A 22364-nucleotide genomic window follows, 5' to 3' on the forward strand; every position below is an offset into this window, starting at 1 on the left:
GCCATTTATAAATTTACATAGTTTCTACATGGCATTTGCTAGCTCTGTTGGTGAATTGGAAAGTTCATAGAGTAAGCTAAAATGCCTTGTTTATCCAATACACACACCGTCTGTGGTGAAAAAAGCCAAATGTGGGTACTATTAATATTTAATCTCCACTTTTTTAAAATCCGTTTTTAATTTATTATTGTTGGATTGATTGGATTGATTTTTAATTATATTTGGGGTAATATATAAAATATATTTTAGTGTAAAGCTACAAGAATCTAAAGATTTCCGTACGACTTGATCTACTGCTTCTTCACCTTCTTCTTTTGAGAAGCTTTGTTCGATTTGCCAAATAGCTTTTTCCAGATGAATTTCCAAAAGATCTTGTTGATGATGAAGATAACGTAGAGGAGCAGGGCGGTGATAATGCAGATATCCAGGTTGTTGCTGGCGACGAAGCTCATGTGCACCAGAGGACTCTGCATGTGAGCAGCTCCACGGTGGCGGATCACGTACTCCGTCCAGTAGACAACCGATTCCTGGGCACTCAGAGGACGATCGCGGTACAATTGCGAGAAGCTCTTCAGCTTCTGGGCGTACTTAGGATTTTCAATGATCTCCTTGATGGCTTCCTTAAACTCGGCAACATCCAGGGAGTTCAGTTCCAGACGGAGGCCGTAGCCACTCTCCACCAGCTTATCGGCGTTGCCAGGCTGATCGGCGAAGACGGGAAGGGCCAGCATGGGCACTCCGTGGTACTGGGCCTCAGCTACACCTCCTTTTCCTGCATGGGTGATGAATAGCTTTATCTTAGGGTGAGCCAGGATATCGTCCTGGGGCAGCCACTTCTTGTAGAGAATATTCGACGCCTTGCCAGGGGTCTTCTCAAGGTCGTCCCACTTCCAGATCACTTGCTGCTTCAGGCTGCTCAATGTCTTGAATATGATAGGCACCACCCCTGACTGCAAATGTTCGCCCTTTAAATTGGAACCAAGGCTGAATAGAATGACTCCGTTTTGTCCCTTATCGAGAAATTCTTTGATGTCCTCCGGCAAAGGATCAGGCCTTTTCTTCACCTGGATGCCACCAATTTCAATTATACTTGGAACATTCGGACGAATGGGGCCTTCGCTGATGCCGTGGGCATTGCAAAAAGCCAGGGAGACGTTCTTCATGGCCTCCTCAAAGGTGGGCATCGATTTGTCCTTGCCCCAAAGGCGACTGTAAAGGGAAGAGTAAGCTGTTCAGGTATCGGCTATAAATTGATCTACAGTCGCTGTGTAGTTGTAGCTCTATGGGCTTCAGTAACACACTTTGAGGCACGTATATGATTATAATTGATCAAAAGAGCTGATAATAATTGTAGATTAACAACTATTGTACTTACTCATAGAATTTGTTGTATTTGTGGTTTAGGTAGACATGCAGAGCATTGAAGCCCAGGGTGGTAAAGAAGTTTTGAACCCTCTGCTGGAAGTTCATGGCTTTTCCTGGGGGCACGGCAATCTGCATTTGGGGTACGGTGGACAGCTCGGGGTTGCCGAGCACATCGTTGACCATGAGCACGGGTGGACCCATCCAGGATACAATTACGGGGCAGTTAAATCTGGCACCCAGCCCGACCTGGTAGGTGTTGAAGAAGAAGCCGACGAATACCACATCAAACTGGTTGCCCTTGTTGAGGTAGAGTTCCTGAAAAAGCGGATGCTCCAGCACGTCCGCTTGCTTCTCGATAAGCATAACCAAAGAACCGAAAATGGACTTCATGGCGGTCCAAATTGATGGCTTCTCCTTAGCCATTTGGGAGAGGCCCGCATGGAGGAGCTTCTCCTCCTCGGCACTAATGGGGACAACAATATGCTTAATGCTCTTGTGGGTCACTTTGGGAGGCACGACAGACAGGACGGTCACGTTGTGTCCCCTCTCGGCCAGCGTCTTCATGACGGACATGTGCACGATAAAGTGCGAGGTACTGTGACTGGTGAAGACGCCCAGAATGTTGGATCCTTCGCTGCCCTGGGGCATCGACTGCAGGGTTAAAAGGACAATTAAAAGTCCGCCAAAGCTGCAGCACCACCAAGTTCCTTGGCTGCGCGTCATAATTAGCACTATTTGCGTTAGCGGTCAACGGAAAACTGATTCGAGCACCGGCAGACTGCACGTATCTTATAATTCCTGGACGGACAGATAACGGACTGAGTTAGCCGTGTAATCTGCATTCCCATTTAAGGTTGTACGAATTTCCCAAGTGTTATGCTGGTATCTGTGATATTTATTGATAGCACTGTGCGAAATCACACCGAATAAAAAAACGGACAAATTCTTTTCAAAAAAGTTCATAATATACACAAATTTAGGTATTCAAAGCCACTTTACAACAGTATTTAATGATTTTGATATTTGTGGGCGTCTATAAAAAAGATTACATATAATATAAAAGATTATTTAACCTTAACAAGGCCTCTTTTTATAAAGTTTCCAAGAACTTTATTTTGTAGCATAGTTTAAATTAGATTGACCGGATACACGTACAAATTTCTATAAATTTATACGTAATCGTGATTGTTGGGCTTGGTCAAGTTAAAAAGGTGTATTTTATGATTATACTCTTTCAGAGAGTATTAAAATTTCATGCAGTAGTTTGATACAAAGTGAAGAAGACATTCACATTACATACATATGAATATTTTTTAATAGTTTCCGTTTTAAAAATTTATATTATCAGTTAATAGTTAAACAAGGACCTAAAAACAATAATTTGATTATAATTAATTAACCAATGGTAATTCTTAGCTAATACATAAACCATATATTGTGGTGAATAAAAAACAACGAGGTATAACGGATTTTCATGGAAAGTTTTTTGTTAAAAAAAAAAAAAAAAAAAAAAAGCGGTCAGCAAAACATACCCAAAACTTATTATACGAATTCCTTAAATAATATACATAATTTCTATCAAAATTGGATAATAATGATTATTTCTTTCACTACCTGTAGCTAAAGATCACCTGGAAACTTAACGATCTCTCTGGGTAATTATCTTCTTAAGTCTAATAATTTGACATCAGAATTAACTGAAAAATAAGTATAATAATACTAAAAGGAATAACATATATTGTTTAGATTTAGACATCTTCATTTTATTCGTCGGATTCGTAATCTAGTTTGGCATTTTATTTATCGTTATCGAGTACATAATCAATTCGTTTAATATTACAATTCGTGTTAATCTATAATAATCTACTGCTTCTTCACCTTCTTCTTTTGAGAAGCTTTGTTCGATTTGCCAAATAGCTTTTTCCAGATGAATTTCCAAAAGATCTTGTTGATGATGAAGATAACGTAGAGGAGCAGGGCGGTGATAATGCAGATATCCAGGTTGTTGCTGGCGACGAAGCTCATGTGCACCAGAGGACTCTGCATGTGAGCAGCTCCACGGTGGCGGATCACGTACTCCGTCCAGTAGACAACCGATTCCTGGGCACTCAGAGGACGATCGCGGTACAGCTGCGAGAAGCTCTTCAGCTTCTGAGCGTACTTAGGATTTTCAATGATCTTCTTGATGGCTTCCTTAAACTCGGCAACATCCAGGGAGTTCAGTTCCAGACGGAGGCCGTAGCCACTCTCCACCAGCTTATCGGCGTTGCCTGGCTGATCGGCGAAGACGGGAAGAGCCAGCATGGGGACTCCGTGGTACTGGGCCTCAGCTACACCTCCTTTTCCTGCATGGGTGATGAATAGCTTTATCTTAGGGTGAGCCAGGATATCGTCCTGGGGCAGCCACTTCTTGTAGAGAATATTCGACGCCTTGCCAGGGGTCTTCTCAAGGTCGTCCCACTTCCAAATTACTTTCTGTTTCAGGCCGCTCAAGCCCTTGAAAACATTGCCCACCACGTCCGAATTGAAGTGTTCTGCTTTTAAATTGGAACCCAAACTGAAGAGAATAGCTCCATTCTTTGCATTGTCGAGGAACTCCTTGATGTCCTCCGGCAGTGGATCGGGCTTGCTCTTCACCTGGATGCCACCAATCTCGATAATACCAGGCACATTGGGACGGATGGGACCTTCGCTGATGGCGTGGCCATTGCAGAAAGCCAGAGAGACATTCTTCTTGGCCTGCTCAAAGGTGGGCATCGATTTGTCGTTGCCCCAAAGGCGACTGGAAGGTAAAGAAAAGTATGCATGAAGTTTTTTCTGGGTAACTACAATTTTATAAATTGTTAAAGAAAAACTTGTACTTGACAATGGCAAATCAAGAATGTAGATAACGGAATAGAATGTACTTACTTGTAGAACTTTTGATATTTGTTGTTTAGGTAGACATTCAGTGCATTGAAGCCTAGGGTGCTGACGAAATTTTGGGCCCTCTGCTGGAAGTTCATGGCTTTTCCTGGAGCCACAGCAATCTGCATTTGGGGAACGCTGAACAGCTCGGGATTGCCGAGCACCTCGTTGACCATGAGCATGGGTGGGCCTGACCAAGAAATTATTACGGGGCAGTTAAACCTGGCCCCCAGGGCCACCTGGTAGGTGTTGAAGAAGAACCCGACAAATACAACGTCGAACTTGTTGCCCTTGTTGAGGTATAGCTCCTGGAAGCGGTGGTCCTCAAGCACGTCCACCTGCTTGTCAATAAGCAGACCCAGCGAGCTGAAGATAGACTTCATAGTGGTCCAAATTGAAGGCTTCTCTTTTACCATCCCCGCCATGCCGTCGTTGAGGATCTTCTCCTCCGCGGCACTCATGGGAATCACAATGTGCTTGATGCTCTTGTGGGTCACCTTCGGCGGCACGGAAGAGACCACCGTTATGTTGTGGCCCTTCTCAGCCAGCGCCTTCATGATGGACATGTGAACGATGAAGTGCGAGGGACTGTGACTGGTGAAGACGCCCAGGATATTGGAACCTTCGCTGCCCTGGGGCATCGACTGCAGGGCCAAAAGGGCAACCAGAAGGCCGCCAAAACTGCAGCCCAACCACGTACTCCGGGATGGCGCCATAATTTTCTCCGATCGCGTTAAAGTCCAACGAAAAACTGACTGGAACTCCGGCGGCCGGCACCTATCTTATACGCAGTCGGCGGCGTTGATAACAGACTGATAAGATTCCCTTAATCTGCAAAATAGAGATATTTCCATTCAAGAGCTGCATGAATTTCGAAAATGTTTGCTTGGTCAAAGTCGTCGTTTGGAGGTTTGAATGTGGGCTAGTAAACAGAGAACACGTTGGTTAAACATTTCTATAAAAACCTATTTAAATGTGAGATTCGGACGTGGGCAAGTTAAAGGTGTACACGTTAGGTTTACTATAATTATAAACTGATAACTGTTGTTAGGTTTCGCTATCGATTTTTTTGTTATTATTTTTCTTTAAAGTGTGGGTATTTGTTGTCTCATATTTAGTTGCATTAAGTTAAAGTTGTGAGGTAACAGGCCGCGGTTGAACAAACTGTATAAACTTTACTCGAATTTTAAAATAAAACAAAGTAATTATAGCACATTAAATATGACATTTTTAAACAAGATTTTATTTTGTTTATCCTATTTACTTTTTAAAATAACTGTTTTATAATAAATTGTATTCCATTCAGTAAAATCCAGACAAAACCGGCACCCACACTTCACTTGAAAATACACCGCTAACACAAAGAGGTTAAAGTGCAACCTTTTTCACTGTCAATGTCATTTTGGAGGTTAACGATTAGTTCATGAAATTGGCACTCTCCCTTGATGACTCCGACAAATCAATTATAGAAATTCAAAATACCTCGTTCGTATAGAGAAACAACAAGCTGCGAAAAGCTACGACAAATAAACCATTAAATAATGCAAAACTAATTTTGAAAACTATACGCGTTCGGCACGCGCTGCCTCGGAGCCACTCGAATCACTGAGAATTGAATCCAAAACGAATCGGAATCGTTCTCGAAAAGTGCGAGATATATGGAGAATCCGAGAGCGGGCTCTTCTATAAATAAACGCAGTGGCAGAGAGTGGAAGCAACCTGTTGAGCGTACGAGTTGTGTGTTGTTCTAGGTCCGCGCATTGTAGCTGATTCCATTAATTGCCGGGTTGTGTAAGGTGCATGACATCACAGTAAAGGCCACACTGCAGGTCATTCTCGGCACTTGAGTTTAATCGCAGAGCGCGATTGTTTATGACCATCAACTTGTCTGTTATAAGCATTATACAGCAACAAGCTTTTTTTACCAAGAATTAAATTCCGTCTACAGGAGGAATGATATATTAATCTAGAATTATTGCAGTGTGAAAAATATATTTGCTGTTTAAAATAAATTTTGTAGAACTAAATACAGGAGAAAAGTTTTCTGTTGGTGTTTTAATTCTATAAATTTAGACAACTGTTAAATATTGCCGGTTTTAGTCGCCAAAAGTATGCAATGGTTTTATACGTTTAAATGTACTAACTTTTTATACCCTTGCAGGGTATTATAATTTCAGTCAGAAGTTTGCAACGCAGTGAAGGAGACGTTTCCGACCCTATAAAGTATATATATTATTGATCAGCATCACCAGCCGAGTCGATCTAGCCATGTCCGTCTGTCCGTCCGTCTGTCCGTCTGTCCGTCCGTCTGTCCGTCTGTCCGTTTCTACGCAAACTAGTCCCTCAGTTTTAAAGCTATCTGAATGAAACTTTACATATAGTCTTCTATATACTCTCACTGCTATATATGTCGGAACGGGCCGGATCGGACGACTATATCATATAGCTGTCATACAAATGTTCGATAAATTTTTAGAAAAAAAATTATAACTTGGATGTTTTTTAACATTTTTGCACAATTTTTAAGACATGGCCATTATATATTACTTTTGAATTTTGGTAAAAATTTTATGAAAATCGGACCACTATATCTTATAGCTGCCATAGGAACGATAGGGAAGGTAATAGAAAAAATTATAACTTCGTTCTTTTTCAACGTATTTTCATCTACTTTGAGACATGAGCTTCTGGTATTATTTCAAAATTTTGGTATAAATTTAATGAAAATCGGACGACTATATCTTATAGCTGCCGTAGGAACGATAGGGAAAGCGATAGAAAAAATTATAACTTCGTTGTTTTTCAACGTATTTTCATCTACTTTGAGACATGAGCTTTTAGTATTATTTCAGAATTTTGGTAACAATATTATGAAAATCGGAGAACTATATAATATAGCTGCCATATAAGTGATCCGTAGATGTAGAGAAAATGTAAAGCTGGGAATGTATAACTGTAACTGTCAAACTGTAAACATATTAAGTATAGGTAAAATGTTATGAAACTCCGTTTAGTGTCTGTTTTCGGCATTATAATTTATAATATAAATATGAAAACCAATCTGCAAGGGTATACAAACTTCGGCGTGCCGAAGTTAGCTTCCTTTCTTGTTTAAATAGATTTCAGACTATTTGGCATTTATGCGACACACTGTAAACGGCAACCGATTAATTTCAAGGCTCACCCATATCTCTCTCCGTTTACGACCAATCAACTTAAATGGATGTCTCTGTTGTGCCTTGTCATGCTTTCCAGCAAAGCTTTTGTCACTCTCTTTTTCTCAACAAGTTTTATCATATTTTTTGCGGTTTTTGCCCCTTGTTTTCTGGTTATCTGTGTTTATTTAATGAGGAGCTCCACATGGAGAACATAAACACCCATATTCATTCCAATTAAACACAATTAAAGAATATTTGGATATATGTCTGTATGCTTAAACATTTTATTATGAATAACTATACTGTATTTCCTAATTACAAAACAAACTAAAGCGATTTAATCACTGTCCCTGCTCAGAACACATTAATTTCGTGATATTTAGTATTTCACAACGCCAACTGATATTACGTATACGCATTGATTAGAAGGTTCAATGGTTAATTATCTTTAAGCTTTTCATGCTTCACCCTTTTCCGATAATTCTGGCCACGCACAACTCTAAACACCTTGCGAAATAGCCATTGGAATATGACAAGGAGTAGCCAGCAGGTAGCAAGTAAAAGGATCAAAACTGCTCCATAAACATCAATATTGTTGCGGGCCACAAAATCCATATGAATGAGGGGACTTTGCAGGTGATAGGCTCCCTGGTGTCGCAGGACATACTCGGTCCAGTAGACCACGGATTCCCGGGCCGTCAGTGGACGATCCCTGTAGAGGGAGGAAAACTTTCCAATGGCCTCCCGATACACAGGGTTGTGTAAGACATCAAGTATGCTCTCTTCCAGTTCCTCCGGCGTAACGGTGAGAATATCCAGCCAGCGACCGAATCCAGATCTGACCATTATCTCCGCATTGCCCTGTTGATCTCCGAAGAGAGGCAGTGCCACCATGGGCACTCCATGGAACTGCGCCTCCGCCACGCCTCCCTTGCCTGCATGGGTTACGAACAGTCTCGTATTGGGGTGGGCCAGAATATCGTCCTGGGGCAGCCAGTTGCTAAAGTATATATTGGAGGAATTTCCCGGCTTGTTTTGCAGATTCTCCCACTTCCACACAACTCTTTGAGGCACTTTAGAGAACACCTTGTAGAGGGTATCCACGATTTCGGGTCGAATGGTGTTGGTGTCAACATTGGTGCCCAAACTGAAGAAAATTGCTCCATCATTGGCGTTGTCGAGGAACTCGGAGAGTTCTTCAGGCAATGGAGTGGGTTTCTCCTTCACCTGGATCCCACCGATTTCAATGGATTGCGGAACGGTGGGTCTAATAGGTCCCTCGCTGGGAGCATGATAGTTGTAAAACAGCAAGGACACGCGACGCTTCATCTCATAGTAGGTGGGAAACTCCGAGTCTGACTCATTGCCAAAAGCTCGCCTTAAAATTATTTGAAAATTTATAAATTAATATTAAACTATAATTACTTGTATTTACTTACTCATAAAACTGGTTCATCTTGAAGTTTAATAATTTATTGATAGTTGATAGGAATGAATGCTTCAAGAGGTTGCCGAACCTCAGACTGAATCCCATTGTCCTTTTTCCGGTTTCAAGGGCCACATTGACGCTGGGAACGTAGGATGGGTCATTGACATTGCCTACAATGGAGTCCATGAAGGGCAGGGGCACTCCAACCCAAGTGATGATAACTGGACAGCGTAGCTTGGCGGCAATTCCAAGCTGAAAGTCATTGGCCATTGCGCCCAGGAATACCAAATCGAATTTGGATTGAGGGTTCTCGTAGATCTTCTTTAAGTTCGGGTGCATCATAAACTCATATTGACCCTCCAGTTGTATTCCCGACTGAATAACAGCCTTGGCCATGGTCTTCCAGAGAGAGGGCTTCTCATTGGACGCTTCCGCCATATATTCCTTGATAAATTGTTCCCGCTCCGGAGTCGGCGGCGCAAGAATCACGGTAATATTTTCATGGGGCGCCAACTTTGGCTTCATTTGCGTAACCACGGTGATGTTGTGACCCCGATCCGCCAGGGTTTTCATCACAGCCATGTGCACTATCACATGGGAGGGACTATGGGTGCCAAAGATGCCCAGAATGTTGGCCCCTTCAATTGGGTAAGCTTTTGTGCCCAGAAGTAACACCAAAATGCACAAAATCCTTGAGTATTTATTCATTGTAAGTGTAAGTACCTTTCACTAAACATAGCAGTTATCAACTAAGTTTTGAAGTCGAGAGCCTGCGAGTTTATATTGCTTTGATACCTATGAATATGTAGAGATATAGAGCGAGAGTGACCAATCCAAACATTTTAAATTCGAATGAATTGCTTTTGCTGCGCCGCAGTGACGGAGCAATCACAAGTATAGGGTCTAACCTACAGTCTTTATCGCCTCGAGATAGGGTCTGGCTGCGTATCGCGTGTCTAGGAACTGAGTCATGATTAAATGGGTTAAAACTGAATAAACGGCAAACCTGACAACAAACAAAACACTATCGTAACTACAAGTTATCTCGCTAGCTACTTACTACTACTATTCTACTAATTTTATTTATTGTACACAATACTAAAAAAGAAGGTAGTTGCGAAGAAAAAAAGTTGATAAGAAACTCTTGTTTAACACTATTAATGCCTGCAGAACATATGTATATTTACAGATAAGGCTATGCATGGAAACTTTTTAAGCGGTGTAATAATGATTCTCCAAAGTTCAACCATTAAATAACATAAATAAATCATTCAATATAGAAGTTTTTAATTTAATTTGTATTATTATTTTTAGCCTCTAAAAAGTCATAATGAACATAAATAATAAACATAATAAATATACATATTTACAATACGATAATTTATTGATTCTTTATCTTCTTATAGGTAATCGTCTTGCCCCTTAGTTTGTTCCAAATGAACTTCAAAACCAGGCTAAGTAGGAATACTATTACAGCCAGAAACGTAAAAAGTATAAGGTAGAGATCGATGTTGTACCGCTCAACAAAGTTCATGTGTACCGCTGGACTCTGCAGATGAGGAGCTCCATGATGCCGCAGGATGTACTCTGTCCAGTAAAGAACGGACTGTTTGGCGGTCAACGGCCGATCCCTGTAGAGCGAAGAGAACTTGCGAACAGCTTTAGTGTACTTCTCGTTTTCCAGGACTTCTTTGAGCGCCTCTCCAAGGCTCTCCTCAGTTATCGATAGCAGGTCGAGGGACAGACCGTATCCTGCGCTTTGCATGACCTCGGCGTTTCCAGGTTGATCGCCAAAAATAGGGAGTGCCACCATTGGCACTCCATGGTACTGGGACTCTGTGATGCCACCCTTTCCGGCATGGGTGATAAACAGTTTGGTATTGGGGTGGGCCAGGATATCATCTTGGGGCAGCCACTTCTTGTAGAGAATGTTGGCAGCATTGCCAGGTGTGTTCTCCAGATCTTCCCACTTCCAGATCACGTTCTGTTTAAGACCAGAAAGGACTTTGAAGATGGTCTGAATAATTTCTGGTTTAACTGCAGAGCTCTTGATGTTGGAACCAAGGGAGAGGAGAATAGCCCCTTGGGAGGACTTGCCCAAAAACTCTGCTATATCCTTGGGCAAGGAGTCCGCCTTGTCCTTAACCTGTATGCCTCCGATCTCGACCAGTCCTGGGACCATGGGTCGAATGGGTCCTTCGCTGATCAAATGACAGTTGACAAAGGCCATGGATATATTCTTTCGTAGCTCGTTTAAAGTCGGCTGATCTTTTCCTTCTCCAAAGTTCTCCTTGTATATGCCAATCACCTTGGAGTCCAACAGATTGGTTATGTACGACATAAAGAGATATTTGCCAAAGTTCTGAGCACGCGCTCCCAAGCTCATGGGATGGGTGGCAGTAGACAGGATGGGAACATAAGGCAACTCCGCAGGATTACCGGTGAACCAATCAATTATGGGCATGGGCGCTGCCATCCAGTCAATGATTACGGGAACCTTCAGTTTATTGGCAACTCCCAACTGGAAATCGTTGATGAAGTATCCCATAATCATCAGGTCGAATTTGGTCTCGTATATACGTTGGAACCTCGGGTCGGAGAGCAGCTCTCCTTGAGAATCGATCATCACTTTCATTCCGTTCATTAGCCGAAACATTGTGCTAAAAACTGAGTTCTTCTGCCCCGCCATGGTGTTCATTTGGTCTTCTATTGTTCGCTCCTGTTCCTCCGTCACCGGGACTACAATCAGGTGAATATCCTTGTGCATTACTTTGGGCTGCATCATGGACACCACCGTCACGTTGTGTCCAGCCTCGGCCAGGGTCTTGGCCACCGACATATGGAGGATCAGATGCGATTGACTGTGGCTGCTGAAGAGCCCCAAGATATTGGCGCCTTGGGTTGAAGCTACTACCGCGAGCAGCAATAGAAATACGGAACAAGTCGCCGACATTTTATCAACTTCTTGCTTTACTTTTTCAGTTAAACGCAAATAAGAGACTGGCGGGAACGTCTATTGGTCTGCCTATTTATGGGAAATTCACCAATATGATTGTCATCCGCTAATCGACTCTCTTTGATTTCGAGCGATACTCTTATCTTCTTGCTCTTTGAGGACTGACTCGACTCTTTATTAATAGTGGGTAGTAACAGTAGAAAATAAATAAATAAACTTTATATAAGCATTTGGGGTTATAGAATCTGTTATTTAATTCACTTAAATAAATTAACTTAACTTTTGGATTAGGACCATTATGATAGTTCAAGATAAAATTTAAAATATTTTGAAGAAAAAAATAAGCAAAAAAAAGTAAAGAAAAGTCTTTCCATATGTACAAAATTCGTTAAAATCTTATAAACTTTTTTATTTACAGTGATAATCTCTCGACTGATTATAATTATAGCCTTTTAATATGTTTTTTTTTTATTGGTACTATTAGCTTTTTTACACAAAATTTCTAATAAAATAGGCATTTTATACAAATTTAATGGGTTTTTAGTTTCTTTGAATGGTTCTCCCTTTTTCCCCTTAATTTTCTCCACATTGCCTTCAAAACCAATCGCAAAATAATCAGTAATAGAAACAGGATCGACAACAGTATAACATAAAGATCCAAATTGTAAAGCTCAACAAAGTTCATGTGCACCGCAGGACTCTGCAGGTGGGAAGCTCCATGATGCCGCAGGATGTACTCCGTCCAGTAAAGAACCGATTGCTTGGCGGTCAGTGGCCGATCCCTGTAGAGCGAAGAGAACTTGCGAACAGCTTTAGTGTACTTCTCGTTTTCCAGGACTTCTTTGAGCGCCTCTCCAAGGCTCTCCTCAGTAATTGATAGCAGGTCGAGGGACAGACCATATCCTGCGCTTTGCATGACCTCGGCGTTTCCAGGTTGATCGCCGAAAATAGGGAGTGCCACCATTGGCACTCCATGGTACTGGGACTCTGTGATGCCACCCTTTCCGGCATGGGTGATAAACAGTTTGGTATTGGGGTGTGCCAGGATATCATCTTGGGGCAGCCACTTATTGTAGAGAATGTTGGAAGCGTTACCCGGTGTGTTATCGAGTTCCTCCCACTTCCAGATCACGTTCTGCTTTAGACCAGAAAGAACTTTGAAGATGGTCTTTATGAGTTCAGGTTTTACCGCCGTGCCCTTGATGTTAGATCCGAGGGAGAGGAGAATGGCTCCTTGGGGAGACTTGGCCAAAAATTCTGCAATATCCTTGCGCAAGGGATCCGCCTTATCCTTAACCTGTATGCCTCCGATCTCGACCAGTCCTGGTACCATGGGTCGAATGGGTCCTTCGCTGATCAAGTGGCAGTTGACAAACACCATGGATACATTTCGTCTCAGCTCACTTATAGTCGGCAGAATTTCGTCTTTTCCAAAAATGTCTTCATATATTCGGCTCACCTTAATATCAAAGAGTATTTTCATGTATTGAATAATTAGGTGCTTAGCTAAATTCTCAGCTCGCTTCAGTAAACTCATGGGCTGCGTGGCGGAGGTGGCAATATTGGGCACATAAGAGAGCTCTGAGGGATTACCCGTAATCTCGTCCATTAGAGGAATAGGCGCTGTCATCCAGTCAATGATTACCGGAACCTTCAACTTGTGTGCAACTCCCAGCTGGAAATCATTGAGGAAGTACCCCATGATCATTAGATCGAACTTGGTCTCGTAGATTCGCTGGAAACTTGGGTGGGAGAGCAGGTCAGCCTGGGCTTTTATCATCACATCCATTCCGCTCAATAGCCTGCTCACAGTGCTTATAGCTGAGTTCTTCTGCCCCGCCATGGTGGTCAGCTGTTCATCCATTATGCGCTCCTGCTCCTCCGTTGCCGGTACCACTATCAGATGAATATCTTTGTGCATTACTTTGGGCTGCATCATCGACACCACGGTCACATTGTGTCCAGCCTCGGCCAGAGCCTTTGCCACCGACATGTGAATGATCAGATGCGATTGACTGTGGCTGCTGAAGAGCCCCAGGATATTAGCTCCTTGTGCCGAAGCTATCACCGCCAGAAGCAGCACAGACACGGACCGAACCGACCACATTTTCCTCTCTTTTGGAGCGTCTTCTCTGGTAAATAGGAAATTTTAAACTGACGGGAACCTGCTATATACTTGAGTTTTTATGCATCAACTTGGCTTAATCAGCCGGCTAGCTTATCGGCTCTTTTCGAAATCAAACTCTTACCAAATTTTTCTGATAACAGAATAACAATAAAATATAGAGTGAATACGTGCAGCATATAAAAAAGAGAATCATGCTTAAGAGAATTTTAGACAGGATGGGCATAGGTGACCACTACTTCTACTACTCTTTGCTGAATAAATCAAATTTTGTAATAACAAAGCATACTTCTTACTTCTTGAGCTAAATAATTAATTATATAATAATACATTGGAAATTTCTTTCTGGTTAATATAAACAGTCTTAGTCATACAATTTTATATAAACAATTTAAGAGTGGGGTTAAATAGTAACCTTGTGAAGAAGAATTTTTATTTGGTAAAATAAAAGACAATAACGGAAATGACTTTTAATTTTATATTTACCTGAACAAAACCTTTAAAATTAATAGTAATTATATTAGAAAATATTTACATAATTTCAAACAAGTATTACACTAAAAATTCCCAGTATTCTCCCTAGTATTAAGTTCTCTTAATTCCCAGGCACCCAAAACAATACAGTTTTAAATCGATTTATGTGCGTAGTTTCCCCATCGTCTGGTCATCGTGACTCAGCAAAATATATGTAGGTTTAGTGACCATATCTCCAAAAAAAGGCAGTCAAACATTTATGTGACGCTATTTATAAAATAATCAGGCTTACAGGTGGCACCCGCTGAACTCTCACCTCAAACTAGTCAAGAAACATTTGGAAGCCACTTAAAGAGCTGATAAAAGCAAACTATAAACAAAGCGTATAACGATATCATAACAAACACCATAAAAAAGCGGAAATGCTCACCAGACATTAAGCGATAAACAAGAGAAAAATTTAGTTAAGAGAGTCTTTGGCTTCAGTAGGAAATTATAAGAGTGAAGCAACGAGTTCATTAAAACATATCGTATAATTAAAGCTTGATCTTTTGCACAGCAATATTCTATCAGGAACCGTCATACTATATAATTAAGTGTGTTTTTTTATTTATTTACCATCGACCTTTAAACCTCACCCTACTTGAATTTCTTGCTTCCCGGTGGCAGTGGATTCCTATTCATCCTCAGCAACTGCTGATTTTGGCCCTTGATGTGACCCCAGTGATTGATCTCCCGCAGCTCCATGTCGAACTCTTTCATGGTTTGTCTCAATTCTGGATAGAGATGCTTCAGCACACCATGATCAAGGGTTGGAAACAGGTGATGCAGCGCATGTTCCCCAAAGTGGGTCAGGACCAAAAGATCGGACCACTTGATGTCTCCGCGATCAATGATCGTGTCCATCTGGTACAGCCCCCAATCGAAGTCCGGACGTTGGGCGTCGCCGTCGTGCAGGATTCGAGGGTCGTGATGGGCTGCAGTAAGACCCACAAATCCAAAAATAAAGCTACCTATGGCAACGATGATCTGCCAGCTGATCAAAGAGGCTTTCAGGCCCACTCCAGTGGATAAATAGAGAAATGATGGTAAGATAAAGCCTATTAGATCATCCCAATGCATAAGATTTCGCTTGGTTAGGGAAAGAATAGAACTAAAAATAAAAATAAGTTATTTCTTGAAAACATAAGGAATTACCACCACTAACCGCAATATAATTTGTTCTTGGAACAGAAATACGTAGACCACCGGTGAGATTACCACTGAGATCCATCGTTGCATTTTACTGGCGTACTGGCGACCGGGAATCCAGCACATGAAGGGCTCAAACATGGACATCTCCAGATCATGCAGGGAGTTCGCATACACATGGTGTGACAGAGCGTGCGAAATGCGCCAGTTTCGGAAGTTCATGAGCGTCAGATTAAAGGTGTACATCCGCCAACTGTCCCTCTGATGGAAGTAGTTGTGCGTGGAGGTGGCCACCCAACAGAGAGCCAGACCAGCTAGGGATCGGATGAGCAGTGAGTCAAGAACTGTGCCGGCCCAGCTGAATAGGAAGACGGAGATCAGGATGCCCAAGTGCAGAAACTAAAAAGTATGGAAATATTTTAATTAATTAAATTGCATATATTATCTATAAATCGTAATCACTCAGAGCTTGAAATATTGACCTTGCTGGTCTACAAAACCACAATAAATAGAGTAAATCTAAATCTATACATATACAGCTTAAAGAAGCCATATTAAGAATAAAAAAATAAATTCTTGATAGTCATCATGAGTTGACTTGGATGGGTATTTCGCTTATCAAAGATTATGTATAATTCTAGCAACATTTTCATCGATTTAAGATACTTATAAACTGCAAGTATCACAATGGGATATTACTAATTGAATATAAATTGTAGTAATAAACCTACTTCCGTTTTCTTGGTAGGAGAGTAATCCAGTTTCCTTAGCTTTTCACGCACTCGCCGCTTCAGGGTCATGTAAAAACCGTCGTCCTTCAGCGTGAACTTGTAGTTCCGCGGCTTTGAAGCCTTTCGCACCTCGAACTTGCTCAGCATTCCTCGGGCTCGCTCCTCGATGTGATGCGACTCGAAGGGCTCCGTGATGTCCGTGCCCCTTGTGGACTCAATCCAGAAGGCTCCTCCCGGATGCCGAGCGGCAAAGTCCGTTAAGTCGTAGAGCTTATCGTTAATGCGCCAAAGACCTTCTGCTTCGTCATCCGCATTTTTGCCCTCCAGCCAGCTTAAAAGGTGGTATTTCTTGTATAAGTTGTTTGGGAAACCTAAAATAGTTAGCCACCGACCTTTCACCCGTGATGGGTTTGTGCTGGCGGTAGCTCGGATAAGTCCTAGATATTCCGGATACCTTCCAGGCATCCTCTTTCACATTGGGCGCCATTATATAGATTAAACTATGAACACATATAATAATTGGAGTTAATTTTAGGTATAGAAAATGCTGATAACTTGCCTATTGATTCCCAAGTTCAACTTAATATACCCACTCTGGGGAACCGGTCACTCTGAGCACCCCAGCGAAGACCGACCGCCGAGTTTGTTTACGAAGTGCTGGCTACTAAACTTTTATTTGGAGCGTCGCTCGACTTTTGTTTTCGTATCACACACTCGCACGATCAATTAGAAAAGCTCTGGTCCGAGAGTATCATTAATCGAGAGCTTTATGTGCAGTCTCTCTCACTAGCCACTATCATGGATCGAGTGGAATTGAAATATAATATGGTAATGGTATTCAAATCACTTTGTTATTATCACCATGCCGGGCTCCTATTGAGAGCCCTCGGTATACTGAAATAATTATAATTTTCAATCTTATCTTGATAAACAGCCAAGTTTACTAACCTTCTACACATCGCTAAATAATTAATGTCTTTAGTGCCATAAAAGTAATGTAAAAATTGGGTCAATATTTTATTTTTAAGATTTTTAAGTGTCTGGTATATCATTTAAAAATGCTTAGTACAAGCGGATTTTTAGGAACCCTGTATTTCCTTAAATCATAAAGCATAATATTTCCATAAGGTCCGAGCCGATTAGATTATAAACAATCCATGGCTACCCCCAACAATGGTCATAGCTTTCGGCTAGACTCGTGCCAGCCAAGCGAAGCCTCAAATTTGTATGACCACCACCACTGGCCTATTGCCGCTGGCAAAGTCTGGAGCGATAACCATGCCCACACTGTGATTTCACCTCTTGAAATTGTGATAAGAATAAATGTGAGAAAAAATTCAAATACAAAACAAAACAGACGTAATATTTCCGAGACGGCAGCTGTGCCCCCACAGAGCGGCACTGATAAGGCAGAGGGACATCTTATCAAAATGGAAACGTTTCGTCTGTAAATTCGAATCGATTCTCGGTTTATATAATCTGCTAAGATTCTAGCAGCACATAAAACTGACGAACGAGGGCTGATTCCACTTAGTTTGTTTCGGAAAGCGCGGCCAGTCGGTAGCTGGATCTTTGCAGTGTTTGCCAAGGATCAAAGGATCAAGAAACCCAAGGACAATGGTTATCGAGGAGTGGAAGAAGAGCGGCATCGCCACCAAATTTCCCACCTACCGGAACTCGCCCCTTATCACCACTCACAGCTGGCAAAAGGGAAAGCGGGAGGACGATCGGGCCGAAGGACTCTGGCGAATCTACGATGGCATCTACGACTTCACCGAGTTCATAGACAAACATCCCGGCGGTGCCTTCTGGATTCGCGAAACCAAGGGCACGGACATCACCGAGGCTTTTGAGGCGCACCATCTGACGAGCACACCCGAAAAGATGATCGCCAAGTACAAAGTGCGGGATGCAGCGGAGCCCAGGATCTACACCCTGACCCTCGAGGAAGGGGGCTTCTACAAGACCCTTAAGGAGCGAGTGCGTGAAAAGCTAAAGACCGTCGACAAGAGTCCAAAAAGGAAGAGTGATGTGAGTGTTGATGAAAAGATTAATATTATTATCCTTGACGTGAAAGTTTTTAATATAAATATAAAAATTTAGATGTTCTGATTTTAGAAAAATTAATTCAATTGTTTAATTCAATTCAAATTTCAAGCACTATTTTTATATGCTTAAAAAAATGTGGAACCGTAGAAAAGCCGGAAAAAATAGCTAGTAAAGTTTCGTAATTAATATATATTTCATATCAGTTATATATTTCTTATCAGTTACATATTGATAGGGGAGCCTTACGGCGCCAGAAGCATAATATAAATAAAAATCTGACTTGTAACTTACCTGTCAGAGAATTATTATAAATATTTTACTACTGATAAGACCTTCAAGAGGGTTTTATTAAAATTCCTTATCAGAAATGGCCAAATGTAATTCATATTGAACTGTAATCTTGAAAGTAGAGATCTAAAATATCATATGATTTTTATCCCACACAGTTGATCCAGTTCGGCTTGATAGTTGCGCTCTACATTTTTGGCATCGCCAGTGTCAAATTCAATAGCCTTTTGGCTCTGATTCTGGCAGGTGTTTCACTCTGCTGGACTGTGATCGTGTCCCACAACTACTTCCATCGCCGGGACAATTTTCAGATGTACGCCTTTAACCTGGGAATGATGAACTTCGCCGCCTGGAGAGTGTCCCATGCCCTGTCGCACCACATTTACCCCAACTCCTACTTCGACCTGGAGCTGTCCATGTTCGAGCCGCTGCTGTGTTGGGTGCCCAATCCGCACATCAAGAGCAAGATCATGCGCTACGTGTCCTGGGTGACGGAGCCGGTGGCCTATGCCCTGGCCTTCTTCATACAAATAGGCACACGGTGAGTGACTGGCTGACTATTTCGACGTAGATGTAGACGTAATCCATTCCTAATCTGAGATGATGTTTGATTTTGCAGCATTTTCTACTCGCTGCGCCACACGAACATCTTGTACTGGCACGACCTGCTGTCGCTGAGTATTCCCGCAGCCATCTATCTGGGCACTGGCGGATCCCTCGGCCTGTGGGTTTGCGTTCGCACTTGGCTAGCGATGACGTCGATCGCTAGCTTCAGCTTTTGCGTGATCGGTTTGAATGCGGCGCATCACGACCCGGAGATTTACCACGAGGGCGATGCCAATCGGGAGGATCGCGATTGGGGCCTCTTCCAGGTGGACACGATCATCGATCGCGGCGACCTCAAGGGATCGCAATTCCTTGTTCTCACCCACTTCGGTGACCATGTGCTTCACCATCTCTTCCCCACGCTGGATCATGGTCTCTTGCCCGCCCTCTATCCGGTGCTGTACGAGACCCTGGACGAGTTCAAGGGTCACCTGCGCGAGTGCAATCACATCGAGCACATGATCGGTCAGCACAAGCAGCTGCTGCGCATCGAGCCCAATCCCAGGGCTCCAGGAGCGGGAAAGTGAGACCGGGGGTGGAAATAAAAGTTATTAAATAAATACATACTTTGGTAGTTTTTACTAATAAAGACAATATTTATATGGGTTTCAACTAAAACAAAAGGAAAGCCAACTTCAGGAAGCCAAAGTTTGCTTCTGTTTAAAAAAATTTCACTCCACCAACACAAATATTTCTATACATAAACTGAAACCTTTTTGGAACCTCATATAATTTATTGAATTTTTATACAATTTTATTAATTGTGAAAAATACGAATATGTTTAAATTTTCTATATATTACTTTCGATTCTCCTTTATAGTATTTTTCTAGATTCTAAATGGGCTTGCACTTTTCAAAAATTTCCAGAATTTTAGAAATTGTATACATGTCTTAAAAGAAAAGTTAACTTAATTCTTATCCAACTCGTGCGTTCGGGTATTTCGGTGACGGCTAAAACCCGTTTTGGGTACTTTGTTTCCATTGTTTATCGTCCTGATTTTTAGCCCTAAAAAACATAACATAATAAGAGAAGAATCATAGGAACAAACCCGAAATAATGTTTACCAATAGCAGGTGGCGGGAACGACTCAAAGGGACACCTGGACGGAAATACGAAAGGAGCAGGTAAATCAGATTTGTGGAGAACCGGTGAAGCTTTTGCCATAATGGTAATCTTTGGAAGGACGACACTTCCTGACTTGTCCTAGGAGTCACACTCAATCGGCTGATGGATGCCGAACATAAACTCAAGAAGTTGGAGCTGGTGTTCCTATGGCAAATTTCCGTGATCTGGGCCTTAATTCTTTCCAGCTCTGCGGTTTGCCTGAATGGAAATCAATATAAAATTTTAAATTTCAAGAAAGGAAACTAAATAATACACTTAGTTGTAAGCGTTGTACAACAGTGCGTATGAGTAATTAAATATTTATAAATAACTTACTCGCTGCCATGCCGTTGCTTCTCCTCGAGTGCTGCTCTCAGAGTTTGGATTCTTGCATCCCTTTCAGCCAGTTCCTGTTGGGCCTGTTCCTTGGCCTTCTTATACTGGGCTTTCTTGCAATCTGCCATGATGACCTTCTTGAGCAGTTCCTCATTTTCCAGCTGCAGTTGATGTCTTGATCGCTGCTCTTCGGACAACTGTTTTTGCAGGTTGCTCTGCTCCGAAAGGGCTCCAAAAAGTTCCTTTTTGGTTTGGCCCGAGATCTCTTCCAGATCTTTGAGCTATTCGGCAAAGTATTATTTGCAATGTAAGAAATTAATGATATTTCTGGAAAAATATACTTCTCAAGCCATCTTACCTCCTGCCTGGATTTATTCAGTTCCTTACACAGTTCATTTTTTTCAGCCGTAAGGCTTTGAACCGAACTGGTCAGGCTTTCACAGGACGTGCGGACCTTGTTGATACTCATGTGAGACTGATTCAGCTGCATTTGGAGTTCGCTGTTTCGTTTCTCCTCCACCCGCATCACCGTGTTCAAAACATGCAGTTCGTTTTTGGTCTTCATGGACTACGAGTTTAAGGAACGTTACTTGCAATTTCTTTGGAGATAGTTTCCAATTTTCAAAAGAAAAAACTCACGCTGTTCTGAAGACCCTGGACCACCTGCTGCAGATCGCGGACCTCTTCGCGCCGCTGACGCCAGGCGTTCAGCATAAAGCTGGTAAAGACCTTCATACTGGCATCCGATCTCGGTGAGGACTGTGAAGTGGAAGAGTCCCTGACGGGGAACCCAATTGTGCCCTGTTGGTCGCCGGAAGCACCCGTTTTCGAACCAGGAGAGTTCCTGCATCGGCAATCACAGCCCCGATTTTCCTTGCTTGCCATTTTAGTTTCCGGCATTAAAACACTTTTCCGAACCACCGGTGTGTAGAAGTATTAAAAGCTAAACATAAACGGTAATTTTGACTTTTGTTGAAGCTTGTTAAAAATGGTAATAAATTATATTGGAATTTCTTACCGGTTGTGTTTCTAAATCAAAAGTAAGGTCGGAGTACAATGAAGTTTTTAGCAATGCTTTCCAGTTTTCCGATATTCCTTGACTGGATCCCCAAAGATCCCCATTCATTAATTAATAAAATAAAAATCCATGTTTTTTTTTTTAATTGATTTACATTTATTTTGTTCCTTTTTTGTATACTTTTCATTTAGTGTCGAGTGATGATCTTATCTCATTATCATTGATTGATAGAATCAAAAGTTAAACATAAACATAGGCGCAGTGTATAGCTCGTGTCGTCCGTGAGTCTTGTCCGGTCTGTACGACAAATATATCTTTGCGAATACATATAGAACAAAGGTTCGAACAGCGGGCGACATTTACCGAAGGTGGACGCCGTCGCGGGGCCTTCACTTTGACGGGGCTCTCTCAATTCGCGATCTGTCTCATGGGTGGTGTCTCGAGATTCGAAGGTTCTTTGATAGTTAGTTGGTTGGTGGTTGAATGCATTTCGAAAGTTGTATAAAAATATATAAATACAAATACAATACAGGTCTCGCGAGCAGCGTCCCCGTGGGAAATGTCGCGCTTACACAAAAGCCTGACCTACTCGGTGGATGCTACACAGTTCACTTATGTATGCTAA

General features: G+C 42.0%; 8 protein-coding genes across 8 annotated transcripts; 1 reads left to right on the top strand and 7 right to left on the bottom strand.

Annotated features, from left to right (window-relative positions):
- Window positions 1-4: 4 nt before the first annotated feature.
- Window positions 5-2105, bottom strand: LOC108076909 (UDP-glycosyltransferase UGT5-like). Its single transcript, XM_017169949.3, has 2 exons — window positions 1376-2105; window positions 5-1209 (listed from the first exon to the last, which is right to left on the bottom strand). The coding sequence occupies exons 1-2, from the start codon at window positions 2086-2088 to the stop codon at window positions 291-293; spliced, it is 1632 nt and encodes a 543-aa protein (XP_017025438.1). The 5' UTR covers window positions 2089-2105; the 3' UTR covers window positions 5-290.
- Window positions 2106-3147: 1042 nt separating this feature from the next.
- Window positions 3148-5872, bottom strand: Ugt37D1 (UDP-glycosyltransferase family 37 member D1). Its single transcript, XM_017170574.2, has 3 exons — window positions 5755-5872; window positions 4276-5103; window positions 3148-4147 (listed from the first exon to the last, which is right to left on the bottom strand). The coding sequence occupies exons 2-3, from the start codon at window positions 4986-4988 to the stop codon at window positions 3229-3231; spliced, it is 1632 nt and encodes a 543-aa protein (XP_017026063.1). The 5' UTR covers window positions 4989-5103; window positions 5755-5872; the 3' UTR covers window positions 3148-3228.
- Window positions 5873-7692: 1820 nt separating this feature from the next.
- On the bottom strand, window positions 7693-9570 carry Ugt37E1 (UDP-glycosyltransferase family 37 member E1). The gene is made up of 2 exons (XM_017169865.3): window positions 8870-9570; window positions 7693-8808 (listed from the first exon to the last, which is right to left on the bottom strand). The coding sequence occupies exons 1-2, from the start codon at window positions 9565-9567 to the stop codon at window positions 7869-7871; spliced, it is 1638 nt and encodes a 545-aa protein (XP_017025354.3). The 5' UTR covers window positions 9568-9570; the 3' UTR covers window positions 7693-7868.
- A 631-nt stretch (window positions 9571-10201) lies between these two features.
- Window positions 10202-11833, bottom strand: LOC138929051 (UDP-glycosyltransferase UGT5-like). The gene has a single exon (XM_070287674.1). The coding sequence runs from the start codon at window positions 11810-11812 to the stop codon at window positions 10241-10243; it is 1572 nt and encodes a 523-aa protein (XP_070143775.1). The 5' UTR covers window positions 11813-11833; the 3' UTR covers window positions 10202-10240.
- Window positions 11834-12116: 283 nt separating this feature from the next.
- Window positions 12117-13940, bottom strand: LOC108076912 (UDP-glycosyltransferase family 37 member C2). The gene has a single exon (XM_017169955.3). The coding sequence runs from the start codon at window positions 13920-13922 to the stop codon at window positions 12345-12347; it is 1578 nt and encodes a 525-aa protein (XP_017025444.1). The 5' UTR covers window positions 13923-13940; the 3' UTR covers window positions 12117-12344.
- Window positions 13941-14404: 464 nt separating this feature from the next.
- On the bottom strand, window positions 14405-17002 carry LOC108077316 (cytochrome b5-related protein). Its single transcript, XM_017170605.2, has 5 exons — window positions 16896-17002; window positions 16729-16836; window positions 16337-16667; window positions 15622-16004; window positions 14405-15567 (listed from the first exon to the last, which is right to left on the bottom strand). Exons 2-5 carry the CDS (start codon window positions 16821-16823, stop codon window positions 15054-15056), a joined length of 1323 nt encoding a protein of 440 aa, XP_017026094.1. The 5' UTR covers window positions 16824-16836; window positions 16896-17002; the 3' UTR covers window positions 14405-15053.
- An 857-nt stretch (window positions 17003-17859) lies between these two features.
- Cyt-b5-r (Cytochrome b5-related) lies at window positions 17860-19845 on the top strand. Its single transcript, XM_017170129.3, has 3 exons — window positions 17860-18367; window positions 18832-19214; window positions 19293-19845. The coding sequence occupies exons 1-3, from the start codon at window positions 17954-17956 to the stop codon at window positions 19804-19806; spliced, it is 1311 nt and encodes a 436-aa protein (XP_017025618.1). The 5' UTR covers window positions 17860-17953; the 3' UTR covers window positions 19807-19845.
- Window positions 19846-19985: 140 nt separating this feature from the next.
- LOC108077022 (uncharacterized protein MCAP_0864) lies at window positions 19986-21839 on the bottom strand. Its single transcript, XM_017170130.3, has 6 exons — window positions 21740-21839; window positions 21361-21687; window positions 21080-21289; window positions 20722-21002; window positions 20346-20604; window positions 19986-20286 (listed from the first exon to the last, which is right to left on the bottom strand). Exons 2-6 carry the CDS (start codon window positions 21619-21621, stop codon window positions 20281-20283), a joined length of 1017 nt encoding a protein of 338 aa, XP_017025619.1. The 5' UTR covers window positions 21622-21687; window positions 21740-21839; the 3' UTR covers window positions 19986-20280.
- Window positions 21840-22364: the final 525 nt, after the last annotated feature.

The sequence above is a fragment of the Drosophila kikkawai genome, chromosome 2L (assembly GCF_030179895.1).
Source record: "Drosophila kikkawai strain 14028-0561.14 chromosome 2L, DkikHiC1v2, whole genome shotgun sequence".
Lineage (NCBI taxonomy): Eukaryota > Metazoa > Arthropoda > Insecta > Diptera > Drosophilidae > Drosophila > Drosophila kikkawai.